Genomic DNA, 17,044 nt, shown 5'->3' with positions numbered 1-17,044 from the left:
AGATAAGCTAGTTTTTCAGTCTCTCGTCCAGTTTTTGATGCACCTGTGACTGACCTCGCCTTCTGGATCGAAGTGGGGTACAACATAGGCAGTGGGCTTGGTGGGTTTATTCTTGATTATCCTTTTTGTTCTGTCCTTGACATCGGGTTGCTGTGGTGTCCTGGAGGGCAGGAGTTTGCCCCCCGTGATGCGGTTGTCAGAACCCACTACCCTCCTGGAAGCCTTGTGCCTGGGGTGTGCAGTTTGCCGTACCAGGCGGATGATGGCCAGCCCGAAGGATGTGTGCATCTGTAAAAGTTTGTGAGCGTTTAAAATTTCTTATCCTCCTGAGGTGAAGAAGGCGCTGTTGCGCCTTCTTCACCACACTGTCGTGTGGGTGGACCATTTTCAGTTTGTCCGTGATGTGTCAGCCGAGGAACGGTTTAAGAAAATGTCACCTTGCTCCACTGCTGTCTTGTCGATTATGGATAGAGGGGTGCTCCCTCTGCTGTTTTCCTGAAGTCACATATCATCTCCTTTGTTTCTGATTGACCTTGAGTGGAGGTTGTTTTCCTGACACCACACTCTGAGGGCCCTCACCTCTGTCCTTATAGGCCGTCTTCATTGTTGGTAATCAAGGCCTGACTACTGTCTATGTCATCTACCAAACTTTGATGTATTGAGTTGGAGCATGCGTGGCCACGCAGTCAGGGTGAACCGGAGAGTACAGGCAGTGGCTGCAGCACAGCCCCTTGTGGGGCTGCCAGTGCTTGAGGCTAGACGCGCGAAGTGGAGACTGCTTGTTTTTCCTACCTTCACAGCTGGGGCGGCTGGTAGGAAGTCCAGGACCCAGTTGCCAGGCGTCGAGACCCAGTGCACCTCAAGCTACTGAATTGAGCTTGTAAGCGTTACTATGGTGTGAATGCTGAGCTGTAGTCATGAAACATATTCTTTACGTAGGTATTCTCTTGTCAGGTGGGAATAGGGCAGTGAGTGCATTGTGGATCGGCGGATTGCGATCGTCGGTGGAGTATGGGTGCGCTATCGCAAATGAAGGGAATAATACACTGTTGTGTTTACTCTGCGATATTCCCAGTCAAACTTTTCATGATTAACATGCGGTGGTTCGTGCGTTTCAGTTTGAGCGAATTGCCGCCATTCTATCACGGTTTCTGGGTTAGGTAGTGTTTTAGTAATCACAGATGGGCACAAAAGTCTCCTATGCGACTTCCTTATAAACTCACTCACTAGAAGTGCAGCGTATAAATTAATTTAATTCTCTGAGGCTACCGCGGAACATGTTCCAGTGCGCGTGCAGCCAAAACGAATATTGAAGTGTGGACATCCGATTTGTCAGACCAGCGTTGATAGTCCCTGTGTTAACGGGCTAACATCTGTTGAGTATCTGCCTAAAGGTACAGGAGAAGCAGAAAATGGATGTAGTGGTCAGATTTGCGAATGGGGGGACCAGGGAGGCCATTGTATGTTCATCGCGGAAGTTAGGTAGGTGCAGTGATCCAGAGTTTTGCCGGCGCAAGTAACTGGACGTCAATGCTGATAGAAATTTAGGTAAGCCCTTGTTCTGAAATTAGCTTGTTAAATTTCCCTAGATACAATAAATGCGATCTCAGGATTATTGGTTTCCAGTTTGCATAAAGTCCAGTGAAAGTTGCCTTGAGGGCGTGCGTGGATTCGGCTATAGATATAGCACGGCTGTGACTGTCACGTACTTCCATCCGAAGTCGGTTCTTCTCCTTGTTTCGTTGGCCGGTCGTTCGGTTCGTCGCAATCACGGTCTTCCTACGCCAATTGTCGCATCCACTTTTCATTTGCTCCATTTGTTTTTCTTGTTTTCTCTACATACTGTTGTTCTCATTTCCCTCATAGATGTTGTGTTATTTAACCCTCTGTTCCCCCCATGTCTCTGTGGAATTGTGTTTGTTGTATAGGGCTTGTACATGGTAGCTTGGGGCTGTCGTTGTTTTTTGTACCCATAGTTGGTTATCTTCTGTATTGTGTTGTTTTGAAATTTAACTGTCTCTGGCGATTAACCTTAGTTCTGCTCTCCTGCGTCTGACTTCACTGCCACCAGTTACGCACCCCTTACAGTGACAATAACCGACGAGAATTCTCTTGGAGATAATACGGTGAGAAGACTATTACGACATCGCGTGTGTAATTCTAGGTCAGGGAACATAAGACTAGAGTTCCTGCATGCTGTGTTACAATTAACTCAGAGTCTATTAATCATGAAAAGTACCCACCCGCCCTTCTTCCCGGGAAGATTTGTATTTCTGGATCCCGTGGCTGTTGTTTCCATTGTCAAATTAAATTTTGTCCTTTGTTCCGCATCACTTTTGATGCGATCAAGACACATTTGTTTATAGATTAACTATTAAAAAGAGTTTTAATATTAACCTCGGTCGAAGGCTTTAATACATTGTATTATATCGTGCATTTTCGTCAGATTGGACACGGAACGTTCTACGGTGACTGTGAACTATTTGCTCCTCACTGTGCAGAATACGTGTCTGCGAAGAAAACCAACTTGATTAATGTTGGGATTATTGAAAAGCAGAACATCCTAATTGAAAAGAGCCTAGCAGAAGGATCATAATATTACCCAATTTGTTCTGGCCTTTTTATGACTACAAACACAGGTAGAAAAGAAAGTAGTAGTGTAATAGGATACAGATAACTTTTTCCCTCTGGATTATTTCATTGCAGCAAAGTGATCGTCTAATGGGATCATAAGCTTTAAATGAAACACACCCACCCAGGGATCATATAAATGAAACGTGCTTCAATAGCCATAGAACGAGCCTGTTAGAAGATTGTACATCGTACCGCGGTCATGGTTATGCACAGCTGCAACAGATCACTTAAAAGAAGATTTTTGGGTTTTCTCTTCTCCAAGATAGCAGATGCCATATCTGTTAATTTTTCATCGTCACGTTGATGCACGAATGTTCCTTGCACAGTCAGGAAAGGCAAACGTGTTATAGTGTATTCACCTATTAAAAGACTTCTAATGTTTTAAATTTCATTTAACAAAACTGTCCGTATAGAAAATGTATTCAACTCGACTACAACAAAAACCAATCATTAAATTATAATTCCACACATTTCCTGTGCTGCAAGGTTATTTTTACTAGCTGTAGTGAATGGCTCAAATTAAGAATCCTACATCTGACAGCAATGAGAAACACAATATACAATCATCCATTCATGAGTGTTCTGCATCTCGGTTAGGGAAAGGACTAATACTTAGTCATTTGCACAACTGAATGCCTTGCAACCAAAATGCTTTCGCAGTTAACTCAAACCCTGCTGAATTCGAGGTGCGAAGGGGCTGTCCTTCAATCAACACCGGCAGTTGTTGTGGGTGAACTGTGGTCCAATGTAAGCTATATTTCGGTAAAGCATGGTAGCTTTGCAATGGCAGTTGTGGGTTTGATTCTCCATGGGGGGACTAGATCCAAAATGTATTGCCAGCTCACCTAATGTAAATTGCTGCGATAACAGCAATTTCTAAAAAATTAACGTCAAGAGCGAGACAGAACAATTGTTGCGTCAGAAGCAGCAGAACATGCCACAGACCCGTGTTCCACTAGGGAGTTCAAACAGCGAACCTCTTCAGTTACTGGGCCCCAAATGCCTCTCACTGCTAGGCTACCTGCCACTGGTCCACTTTGGTGTCCAAGTGTTTATCTTTATTTTGACCAGGTAGTTGAGCTGAGAACACGTGCATTTGCATGCAACACCTGGGGTGATAGTTGACGGGGAGGTAGGGGGATGAATGAGCCAACTTGTAAACTGGGATATTATTAGTGTGACCGTTGATGGTTTGAGGCCAGATGGGAATTTTAGCCAGGACACGGGCGTTAAGACACCCCTATCTTACTGTAAGTGCCATGGATTTTAATACGCTCAGAGACGTCAGGACACACCGTCTAACGTCCCATCCGAAAGAGGCACGCTCTACACCAAGAGCAGTGGTCCCCCATCACTGCCCTGGGGCTTATGGGATCGTTTGTTTAGACCAGACGGAAAAGAGTGCCTCCTACTGGCCCTGCCAACGCCACTGTCCAGCAGCAACGCTGGTCTCACCATGGGGAGAACAATATTAGGGAGCAGGGGGGGGAGAGGGACTGACCAGGACCAAGCCCTGCCTTAGCTTCAGAAAGCAAGCCAGCAGTGGTCATGCAGGTGGTATGGCTCGCTGGGCCCCAAGGCTTACATTTTCTAATGTTTGAGTGCCGGCCTCTTTAGAAGAATACCGGCTCAAAAAATACAAACCCTGGTACATAAATATGATGTACTTTAATGTACTTTAATCCACTTCAAGCGCTGTTTCAGCACTATTCTATGAACAAGCACTGTCAGCACTATTCTAAGAACAAGCCCTGTTCAGCACTATTCTAAGAACAAGCCCTGTTCAGCACTATTCTAAGAAAAGCCTGTTCAGCACTATTCTAAGAATAAGCCCTGTTCAGCACTATTCTAAGAACAGCCCTGTTCAGCACTATTCTCAGAACAAGCCCTGTTGCAGCACTATTCTAAGAACAAGCCCTGTTCAGCACTATTCTAAGAACAAGCCCTGTTCAGCACATATTCTAAGAACAAGCCCTGTTCAGCACTATTCTAAGACTAACCTGTTCAGCACTTTCTAAGAACAGCCCTGTCAGCACTATTCTAAGAACAAGCCCTGTTCAGCACATTCTAAGAACAAGCCCTGTTCAGCACATTCTAAGACAGCCTAGCACTATTCTAAAACAAGCCCTGTTCAGCACTATTCTAAGAACAAGCCCTGTTCAGCACTATTCTAAGCAAGCCCTGTTCAGCACTATTCTAAGACATAGAACAGCCTGTTCAGCACTATCTAAAGCCCATGTGCACATTCTAAGACAAATATTAGACCTACTAGAAATAGAGTGCTCCGGAAGTCATGAGAAGAAAACACACTTTCTATGGCACTCAGAAGGAACAAGTGTGTATGATTTCACTGACTACTAAGGAGGACATGAAACCACTAAAGAGCCCTAAAGACAGACTGGATGGTCAAACAGGTCGAGACACATCCTATGACAAAGTTAGACTGAAAACCTACTAGAAAATTTACTAAATATGTGGTCACGACTTCCGCCGAGTCCCTCTCCTTGTTCGAGCAGCGCTCGGTGGTCGACATCACCGCGCCTTCTAGCCATCGCCGATCCACTTTTCATTTTCCATTTGTTTTGTCTTTGTTTCTACAACCTGGTTTCAATTCCCCCATTACATGTTCATTATTTAACCCTCTGGTTTCCCTCATGTTTGTGTGCGTGTTTGTTTTATTGTTCAGGTGTTACTGACGTCTGGTATTTTGTTGCCGGGTTTTGTTATTAAGCCCGTTATTTTGTGGTACCGGTATTTTTTGCGGCCCGTAGTATTGTGTTTATACTGGTGTTCTTTGTATTAAATACCTTGTCCACGCATCTCAGCTCTCCTGCGCCTGACTCCTTTCACCAGTTACCCACAGCCTTGACAATATGTCTGTATGGAATGGTGCACATTCCCTCATCTATTATGGCTATTGTTTACCACCACCTGTTGTGTTTATGATACAGCACAGAACTTGTTTTCCTGTGTGCTACATTATTAGGAGTGTTAAACAAACAACATCAATGAAGTAGTATTTTTGACAGTTTACCATGATGGATATATGAATTGATAAGAAAAAACAAACCTTGTTAATTGTGAACAGTTAGCTACATCTACTGTCCTAACTTAGCTGCATGCCCTCATGCATTTAAATTCTGAGTTATACACAAATCTAAAAATAATTTCTGAGAAGTGCAGGAACTTGTTTTACTTGCCAAATGTATAATTCACTTGAAGGCATATTGTTATAGAAAACAAAACAAGGGCAGGTTCCAGAAATCAGTCCAGAAATGTGATGGAAGTCAAGGTTAATGCTGGGAGCGAACCCTACTTGACAGAACCGACCAGATCAGAGATTAATGAGATACAACGTTCTTATGAACTATAATGGACATGAAGAAACCCTCAAACATCTGAGCCAAAGGCCAACATTTGATACTGCCTCAAAAGAACTACAACAGTAGTCACAGGAAGAGGATCAGATCTATCTATAGAACATTTATGTTCAGTACAGGGCCACTATAAATGTCTCTCCCCAAAATGAGAAATCCTACTTCACGGGACCCTGCCAATCCTACTACCTCTTTTAACACACACACACACACACACACACACACACACACACACACACACACACACACACACACACACACACACCACACACACACACACACACACACACACAACACCACACACACACACACACACACACACACACACACCACACACACACCCCACAGCACCATCTGGAGTGTTTCACAACATTTGATGTGTTTGACCAGAAAGGCTGTTATGAATCTTTTCGTATGTGTTTTAAGATTGAAGAACAAATGGAATGGACCCAGATTAATTGCATAGAGACCTTAAACAAGGAGAGGAATCAAGACTACGTTTGATCCAGGGAAAGAACAATGATCTTAAATGTTTTTCCAGTTTCTTCCTGAGCTGAGAGGTGATGTCACCATGGACAATGGAGAGAAGAACTCTTCACTGTTCTGGCCTGTCTTCATAAAGAGTCACGGTGTAGGAGTACGATATTAGATAAATGTTGCCTTATTAATCATGAATGATATGATTATATGAGACAGGGGGACCTGATCTAGAATCAGAGTCCTTATTGAGAAGCCTTATGAGATACACGCCCTCGGCGTCAACTCAGGGTGTTCATCAAATTACAAGTTGTTTCAGAGTAAATAAACGTCTTTTATATATACTAATCACAAAAACAGCGCATTGTCTGGACCTAAACTCTCAAACTCGAACATTCTTGTGCAATCCTAACAATACTTAGAGTTTATTTCTGTGTATGTATATCTCCTACAGAGGATCCTCACAGGACAGGGGTTGGTTGACTTGGTTCATGACGAGCAGACCTTGATAGATGCTCGGCGTACACAGATGTTGTCTGATCTGCGGAACTGCAGGGACACAAAGGACCACAGCTCAGCTTTGGAGAAAATTCTCTGTGCTCATGACTGAATGCTCGCGCGCCCTTGTGCTGAGAATTTAGCTGTCAGTTATTGCCCCTGAAAGCATGCGGATTCAATATGATCAATAATTTTTCTAACGACAAATAACACACTGCCATGCACGCTTTTATTAAACAATTCAATATAACTATATTTACATGTCTATATTGTCTCTTTGCTGGTTTTTAAAAGTTAAAAACTGGTTTTTCAGTCTTGCTGAAAAGGATGTTGGGTGTCGTTGTTATGCCAACTTTTTCAAGGAATTAACAAAACAGAGAGGGCTGAGATTTACTGAAGCATTTTATTGTATTAGTAGTAGCTTACCAACACATTCAATAGCTCTACTCCCAGAGCCTAACTTTTTATGATAATCGCCGGATCTTATTTTGACAAACTTGAGTCACAGTGCAATAAAGGGACTGTTATAGGTAAGAATAACAGAGGTGAAGTGTAACAGTTAACGTTAGGCTATCCTATAGATAGATTCTTCGGTTCCCCAGCTAAGCTAACACGAGTCTGGTCCAAAATAGTGTAACTAGTAGTTAGCAGTTTTGAGTAGGAAGCGAATTTTTCGGTTCTGTTTGGCTTTAAAATGATCATCGTATATCGTAAATCCATGCTCTCTACGCTAGTAACGGGTATATCACAGATAGAACAATGATCATGACATTGCCACTTGCAAATTACACAAACAGTGGCAATGCGCTCTAGAAACACATGAGGTTGATGAGTGGAAAAACGGTTCAATTTGGAGCCTGAACACAGGCTAGTCTCCAGTGACGGGTTCAATAGCTTTCTACCAGTTTTCATTGTTATACTTTCTTAGCCTACAATTCGCAAAATGTGTTGATTTCACGTTAGAATTAACGTTTAGTTGACACTCACAAATGTTAATCGAAACTAAACATTGAAACTGACGCCTGTGCTCAGTGGAGTAAGTCTGAAGAGGATAGATGACTTTCACTTACGTAAAGAGTCCCCACTGGGCCAGCACGCCAGTGGTTTTAGAAGGGTCCAGCAAAGCAGCTGGGTTTAGTATTCTGTAGCGTTCCAGACCTGACTGTATCCCAAAATGAGCCTCTATTCCCTATAGGTGGACTACGTTGACCAGGACCAATGCGTCCCACAATGGGCCTGATCAACATGATAACTGAAGCTCATGAGGGTTGCAGCAGTCGCTTTCATGAGTGTAATGTAGAAGTGGATAGAATCACGAAGCTAAGATTTCTGTGAATCTTCCTGTAAATACTTTGCAAAGCCAATAAATGTAAAATTAATCTTGTAAAATAACTAGCTGTTACGAAATTGTGTTAGTGCGTCTTCTTTTAGAGATCATGAAAATGCCGTTGACTATCTGTCTGTCTGCGTCGTTGTCTCTGTTTGCTGTCTGTCTGGTTCTGGCTGTCTGTTCTCCTCTCTGCTGTCATCTGTTTATCTGCTGTCTCTGTTCTGTCTGCGGTCTCTGGCTGTCTGTCTGCCTGTCTCTGGTGTCATGTCTGCTGTCTCTATGTCTGTCTGCTGTCTCTGTCTGTCGTCTGCTGATCTCTTGTTGCTGCCTGCTGTCTCTGCTGTCGTCTGCTGTCTCTGTCGTCTATCTTGTCTGCGTATCTGTCTGCTGTTCTGTCTGTCTGTGTCTCTGTTGTCTGGTCTGCTTCATCTCTCTAACAAGGCCATCAGACTGTTAAACAGCCATCACTAACACAGTGAGGCTGCTGCCAACATACAGACTTGAAATCATTGGCCACTTTAATAAATGGATCACTAGTCACTTTAATAATGCCACATTAATAATGTTTACGTATCTCGCATTACTCATCTCATATGTATATACTGTATTTTATACCATCTACTGCATCTTGCCTATGCCGCTCGGTCATTGCTCATCCATATATTTATATGTATATATTCTTATTCCATTCCTTTACTTAGATTTGTGTGTATTAGGTAGTTGTTGTGGAATTGTAAGATTACTTGTTAGATATTACTGCACTGTCAGAGCTACAAGCAATAGCATTTCGCTACACTCGCAACAACATCTGCTAACCATGTGTAGGTGAACAATACAATTTTATTTTGATTTTTTTTTWAATTCACAGGCAGTGATCTTCAGACTCTCTCCTCAGATAGCAAAACATCAGATAATTGGACAGCTTGACTGAAGACATTGTTTCCCCCTTTTTCTGACATACCAAACAACATGTTTCCCAAATGTGAGAAAGCTCTGAGAGTAACAGCTGTGCATACTTGTGTTGGATGTATCCTGGCTCACTGAGATGCTTACAGTGCTGCTGAGAACATCAGAGTCATGTCTGACTCCTGTGATGTCACAGGGCTCCGCTGGCCAACATGGGACCTTCAGGATCATTCAGGACACAGGCCACTATAGAAACACACCACATACATCAGATGGCTCACAATCCCTGCATGTGTGAAATACTCGTGGTGTGTATGAACCAAGACAACGGTTTCTGTTCAGGATCGTATGGACTGACTTAATGAACTTTAGGTCTTCAGCAGGTCCAGGCCTAACTCTTCAGCTTCATGTGTTGAGGCGCGGAGAGGAAGAGCTAGTAAAGCYGTGGAACAGCTGTTTGAACGGACCCGAAGACGTTCCATGTTTTATGGTGAAGCATCACAGATCAAACAGATAGTTGAAGGGGTTAGGGGAAGGATGTGCCTAAATCCCTTTAGGATTAGTGAAGTGTGTGTGTGTGTTAGTAATGTAAACCTCATTCATTTCAGAAAAAAAACGGCTTTTATTTCATGAACAGATTGTCTAAATCATACATCTAGAAAAAATCTACCTCGGGCCTCCCGAGTGGCGCAGCGGTCTAAGGCACTGCATCGCAGTGCTAGAGGAGTCAATACAGATCTGGGTTCAATCCCGGGCTGTGTCGCAGCCGGCCACGACCATGAGGCGGCGCACAATTGTCTGGGTTAGGGAGGGTTTGGCCGGCTGGGANTCTTGCCTATGCCGCTCGGTCATTGCTCATCCATATATTTATGTATATATTCTTATTCCATTCCTTTACTTACATTTGTTAGATTACTTGTTAGATATTACAGCACTGTCAGAACTAGAAGCAATAGCATTTCGCTACACTCACATTAACATCTGCTAACCATGTGTAGGTGAACAATAACATTTGATTTGATTTTGAAATGTTTTTAAATTCACAGGCAGTGATCTTCAGACYCTCTCCTCAGATAGCAAAACATCAGATAATTGGACAGCTTGACTGAAGAAATTGTTTCCCCCTCTTTTTCTGACATAMCAAACAACATGTCTCCCAAATGTGAGAAAGCTCTGAGAGTAACAGCTGTGCATACTTGTGTTGGATGTATCCTGGCTCACTGAGATGCTTACAGTGCTGCTTAGAACATCAGAGTCATGTCTGACTCCTGTGATGTCACAGGGCTCCACTGGCCAACATGGGACCTTCAGGATCATTCAGGACACAGGCCACTATAGAAACACACCACATACATCAGATGGCCCACAATCCCTGCATGTGTGAATTACTTGTGGTGTGTATGAACCAAGACATCGGTTTCTGTTCAGGATCGTATGGACTGACTTAATGAACTTTAGGTCTTCAGCAGRTCCAGGCCTAACTCCTCAGCTTCATGTGTTGAGGCGCGAAGAGGACGAGGTCGTGCAGAGAGGAAGTGGTTGTGCAGAGAGGAAGAGGTAGTGAAGCCGTGGAACAGCTGTTTGAACGGACCCGAAGACGTTCCATGTTTTATGGTGAAACATCACAGATCAAACAGATAGTTGAAGGGGTTAGGGGAAGGATGTGCCTAAATCCCTTTAGGATTAGTGAAGTGTGTGTGTGTGTTAGTAATGTAAACCTCATTCATTTCAGAAAAAAATGACTTTTATTTCATGAACAGATTGTCTAAATCATACATCTAGAAAAAATCTACCTCGGGCCTCCCGAGTGGCGCAGCGGTCTAAGGCACTGCATCGCAGTGCTAGAGGAGTCAATACAGATCTGGGTTCAATCCCGCCTGTTGCGCCACCGCCACACCAGAGGCGGCCAAATTATCGTTAGGAGTTGTCCGCTGGGATTCCTTGTCCGATTGCGCTCTAGTACTCCTTTGGTGGCTGCGCGCATGCATGTTGACTTCGTCACCAGCTGTATGTTTCCTCTGACATATCTTCGGAGGATGCATTCTCTCGACCTTCACTTCCCCTAGTCCGTACAGAGTTGCACGATGACAAACACTAACTACCAATTGGATATCGTAAAAATATATCAACCTCTACTTTTTCAAAAAAGTATATCCACAACAAAATATTCTTGTAACGAAAACAGCAACAACTATCCTGCATTGGTCATGCTGGTGGGAATCCAACTGTCCTGCATACGAATCCAACTCCTCATTGGTTATTGCTGGTGGGAATCCAACTGTCCTGCATTGGTTATGCTGGTGGGAATCCAACTTGTCCTGCATTGGTCATGCTGGTGGAATCCAACTGTCCTGCATTGTCATGCTGTGGGAATCCAACTGTCCTGCATTGGTTAGCTGTGGGGAATCCAACTTCCTGCATTTATGCTGGTGGGAATCCAACTGTCCTGCATTGGTTATGCTGGTGGGAATTCAACTGTCCTGCATTGGTTATGCTGGTGGGAATCCAACTGTCCTGCATTGGTTATGCTGGTGGAATCCAACTGTCCTGCATTTTATGCTGGGTGAATCCAACTATCCTCATTTTATGCTGGTGGGAATCCAACTGTCCTGCATTGGTTATGCTGGTGGGAATTCGAAAGTAAAAAAAAAATCTGATACAGACTGAATTGGAATGTTCTGCGATAATATAAAACATCAACAACAGYTCTCTTCTAATTTCCAACTCTGTCCTATTAAGTCAACCTGGTGACCTCATATTTCTTTGGTCTGGGGTCTCTCAGAGGCTTCGGCAGCAGCTCCATCTCCGCCTCCTCYGTCTCGGCCATKAGCTCCTGAGCCGTCTGTCCCTGTCCTGTATCACCATTCCCTGGCTGTGGATCCTTATCCTTGGGACACTCTCCGTTGTAGGTCTTGACATAATTCTCCACGGGCCAGCCCCTGAACTCCTGAGGCTCGGTGCAGATGAGGCCAGAGTAGGCCACCCCGGGGTGATGCTTCAGCCAGTAGATCAGGTAGTGGATGTTGTAGTCACAGACCCAGGGGTTATCCCCCAGATTCAGCATCCTGAGGAAGTACAGGTCCTCCAACACTCCGTACTGGAAGTAGTGCAGGCTGTTGTTGGACAGGTCCAGCTCTCGCAGGTACAGGAGCCCCGCAAACGCAGCTATGGAGAAGGGGGAGAAATGCAGGATGTTAAGGGTTAGTTAGAGGGACAGGAAATTTCAATGAATCTTATAGCACAAGTCTCAGTGGAAGAAATTCCTACTGGACAGGTACAGGAGCCCAGTGGATGCAGCTGAAGAGGGGGGACAAGGGAGAGAGGACGTTGGGGTTAGAGGTCAATTGCTACTTCAATTCATCTTATACAGTAGCACTCAGTGGAAAGTTTCAGTGGAAGTAATGTCCACTAATGGACATAAATACTGAATTATAACCGGGAACTAATGTTCCACTGTAACACGAGAAAGAGTAACAGCTTCCATAACTAATTTCCGACTGCCTTTTCATCACCTAGTCTTCAAACACACGCTGATATTAACGTTGACCAGTGCTCTCCCCATCACCTCGTCTCAGCTCTAATTCAAGCTGAAGTTARCCTGTTGATGTGCCTACGATGTGCCTAATGGCTAGCAGACATCTTTAAGATGTGTGTCCTGCAGTGTAGCCCTGAGTAATGGTGGCAGTGCAAGCTAGCMCCATAAAGATAGATAGGTCTACTGTATTTAGCCCTGTCTCCAGACTGACCCTCCTGTTACCACTCCCACAAACCCCCYCMSAKWWYRCKCTYWTCATACTCATGAGAATTACTGTCCGGTTTCTACTGGTTTGTTTGTGCAACTCAATGAGACAACAATTCTGGTCTATTTTTTAAACCAGTTTGGGCTTGCCACAGAGCTTAGCTTCTCACAGTCCCTGAGAAAACTGAGGGAGCATTTTGTGAATACTTAATGAGAATTGTGTTCAATTTGCAGTTGCTTTCTCTGTCCAGAACGGATTGGCTTTTTATCCATAACAGGCTATTTAATTTYGTTCTCCTTGATCACAGTAGTTAATGACTGTGTGTGTACAGTACTGGTTGTCATAGTTGGTCGGAATTAACCACCATTAATAACTTTTTAACAACTCAGGGAAATACTCTAATGTCAATTGTTTGCATATGTTCTGCAATAATTAATGATAAGGGAACTATTTTCCTTCCGTGGCAAAGCTTCCTGGCTATGTGACAAGTTCTTGTGAGCCTAGGAATAATGAGACAGTGTTTTTTTCCAGTTCTCAAACATAACAGAACTAGAAGGTAGTGTAGTGGTTCCTCGGCAAATAGAGAACCTTGTTAGTTCTACAAACGAGACGGAGCATGTTAATGTAGGCTCCTTTAAGTCAGATTTAACCGTGTGAGAAGCTAATGAGCGTTAAGGGTTTTATCTATGTGTGGAATTGATCCAAACTCAACGGCTGCCTAGGTAATTGGTATATACAGTACTGGTATGGTATATAAGTACTGGTATGTATATAAAATATTGGTATGGTATATAAAGTACTGGTGTGGTATATAAAGTACTGGTATGGTATATAAAGTATTGTATGGTATAAAAGTACTGGTATGGTATATAAAGTACTGGTATGGTATATAAAGTACTGGTATGGTATATAAATACTGGTATGTATATAAGTCTGTATGGTGATATATAAAGTACTGGTATGGTATTTAAAGTACTGGTATGTGTATTAATATGTATGGTATATAGTACTGGTATGGTATATAAAGTACTGGTATGGTATATAAAGTATTGGTATGGTATATAAGTACTGTATGGTATATAAGTACTGGTATGGTATATAAGTACTGGTTGGTATATAAGTACTGTATGTAATAAATATGGTATGGTATTAAGTATGTATGTATATAAGTACTGGTATGGTATATAAAGTACTGGTATGGTATTTAAAGTACTGTATGGTAATAAAGTACTGGTATGGTATATAAAAGTATTTGGTATGGTATATAAAGTACTGTATGGTATATATAGTACTGGTATGGTATATAAAGTATTGGTATGGTATATAAAGTACTGTATGGTATATAAAGTGCTGGTATGGTATATAAGTACTGGTATGTATATAAGTACTGGTATGGATTTAAAGTACTGGTATGGTATATAAAGTACTGGTATGGTATATAAAGTACTGTATGGTATATAAATACTGGTATGTATATAAAGTACTGGTTGGTATCCATAATGATTGTGCTGTTTGAAGGAAGTGTATGGTCTCTCCTCACCTGTGTCGATCTGATCCAGACTGTTACTGCTGAGGTTAGACGCTTCAGGTCCCTGGCAGCAACAAACTCATTGGGCCGGAGCTGAGTGATGCTGTTACTGGACAAGTCCATCCTCACAATGTCTGACGGAGACTTGAGGGATGTTCTTCAGTTCTGGAGGGAGGGGGGGGGGGGGGAGAAAGAGAGAGAGAATATGGAGGTCAGTGATAATGGCTTAACCAGACATGTTTACAATGGCCAAATCAGCTAGCTATCATACCGCATGAAAACATGAACAAAAACATAAGCGGACACACAAGGAACTTTGGGACATAAGGGATTATTTCAACCCAATGCAAACTTGTTGATCGCCAGAGTGACTGACATTTGGATTCCTACATATGTGAATTCCGAGTGTGCCCTGAGAATATCAAGATGGCCTCCCCTTTCTATAGTCACTCTGTAGCCATGTTGTATGTCTGTGCCAAGCACGACTYTTATTCACAGCACTCTGGGTTGACCTTAGCCTTTGAAGGGGATGAAACATGAAGGTTAACGTATGAAACATGGTTTCCCATAGGCTTAAAAGGCCTCTGGGAAGGCTTCTGTCTTTTTTTGTGATCGCCAGCAGCCTTTACCATAGAAGGAAAACTTCTGCAAGAGCCATTGTTCTCAATCTAGAGTTTAAAATAAGGACTAAGACACGAAGACTAAGTAGGTGGTCCCTAAAATGCATACAACTTCTATCAACAATTCATAATGAATGATGTCTTTGGAACCGGTTTTCTAAGTCATGTTCACAATGGAAGGAGTTGGCTCTCAAACTAAAACGCTTAGCTGAGAATGAACCTAGCTGTGTTGGGGTGGAAAACCTTCATTTTTTATTTCATGAATGACACTGGACCTTTCTGTGTTTGTCAAAGTCCATGTACAATCTTGGACTGCTTCCAGTAGGCCACATCCTGAGCACGGTTTATTCATCTTTCAGCTGAAGGAACTATCACAGACCTTAACGACAGACAGCTGCTCTAATATCATAACAGCATAGGACATCCATCATCCTCCACTGTAAGGAAAGGAGATTAGRGCTACATGGCTTGTAGATGAGGGTGCTGCTGCTGGAGCATTCACAACAACAGAGACAGAAGTTAGTGTTCTCAATGACACCCTATTCARTATATAGTACACTACTTTTGTCCATATCCCWATGGGCCATGGTAGGGCTCTGGTTAAAAGTAGTGCACTATGTAGGGAATAGGGTGCCATTTGMGACGCATYKYGAGATGTTCCCTCTTTCCCCTATCTATCAAACCCCTGCCTCACAACACCTGTGATATGCTTTAGTTCAGACTACAGCAGTGAGTGGGAAACATGCAGATGGATGTTGGGAGAAGTGTTAAGGTCGTTCAGACATAACAGTTTTCAGAGAAGAATCTGAACTCATCATGAGGGGCCACAGTCAGAGTTGGCCCTCTATCCATACCTACTCATACAGTCAGAGCCGGCCCTATATCATTACCCATCTACAGTCAGAGCCCTATATCCATACCCACTCATACAGTCAGAGCCGGCCTCTATCCATACCCACTCATACAGTCAGAGGCCGGCCTATATCCATACCCACTCATACAGTCAGAGCCGGCCTATATCCATACCCACTCATACAGTCAGAGCCGGCCCTATATCCATACCCACTCATACAGTCAGAGCCCTCTATCCATACCCACTCATACAGTCAGAGCCGGCCCTATTCCATACCCACTCATACAGTCAGAGCCCTATATCCATACCCACTCATACAGTCAGAGCCGGCCCTATATCCATACCCACTCATACAGTCAGAAACCGGCCCTATATCCATACCCACTCATACAGTCAGAGGCCCTATATCCATACCCACTCATTGCAGTCAGAGCTGGCCCTCTATCCATACCCACTCATACAGTCAGAGCCGGCCCTATATCCATACCCACTCATACAGTCAGAGCCCTATATCCATACCCACTCATGCAGTCAGAGCTGGCCCTCTATCCATACCCACTCATAACGTCAGAGCCGCCCTATATCCATACCCACTCAATGCAGTCAGAGCTGGCCCTCTATCCATACCCACTCATGCAGTCAGAGCCGGCCCTATATCCATACCCACTCATACAGTCAGAGCCCTATATCTTACCCACTCATACAGTCAGAGCCGGCCTATATCCATACCCACTCATACAGTCAGAGCCCTATATCCATACCCACTATACAGTCAGAGCCCTATATCCATACCCACTCATACAGTCAGAGCCGGCCCTCTATCTGTACCCACTCATACAGTCAGAGCCGGCCCTCTATTCTATACCCACTCATACAGTCACGAGCCGTCCCTCTATCCATACCCACTCATACAGTCAGAGCCCTATATCCATACCCACTCATACAGTCAGAGCCGGCCCTATATCCATACCCACTCATACAGTCAGAGCCCTATATCCATACCCACTCATACAGTCAGAGCCGGCCCTCTATCCATACCCACTCATGCAGTCAGAGCTGTCCCTATATCCATACCCACTCA

General features: G+C 43.6%; 1 protein-coding gene and 1 long non-coding RNA gene across 2 annotated transcripts; both read right to left on the bottom strand.

The window, feature by feature from the left end:
- Window positions 1–11,493: 11,493 nt before the first annotated feature.
- LOC139024859 (uncharacterized) lies at window positions 11,494–11,770 on the bottom strand. Its single transcript, XR_011476236.1, has 2 exons — window positions 11,635–11,770; window positions 11,494–11,573 (listed from the first exon to the last, which is right to left on the bottom strand). It is a non-coding gene; the product is annotated as an uncharacterized lncRNA (long non-coding RNA).
- A 48-nt stretch (window positions 11,771–11,818) lies between these two features.
- Window positions 11,819–14,766, bottom strand: LOC112072538 (leucine-rich repeat-containing protein 17). The gene is given in 4 exon segments (XM_024139940.2): window positions 11,819–12,387; window positions 14,503–14,544; window positions 14,547–14,647; window positions 14,762–14,766. Coding segments are annotated over 4 exon segments (579 nt in total). The 3' UTR covers window positions 11,819–11,956.
- Between the last annotated feature and the right edge of the window lie 2,278 nt (window positions 14,767–17,044).

This window comes from Salvelinus sp. IW2-2015, unplaced genomic scaffold (genome assembly GCF_002910315.2).
Source record: "Salvelinus sp. IW2-2015 unplaced genomic scaffold, ASM291031v2 Un_scaffold1953, whole genome shotgun sequence".
Classification (NCBI taxonomy): domain Eukaryota; kingdom Metazoa; phylum Chordata; class Actinopteri; order Salmoniformes; family Salmonidae; genus Salvelinus; species Salvelinus sp. IW2-2015.
This window is presented reverse-complemented; position numbering and strand designations above follow the sequence as displayed.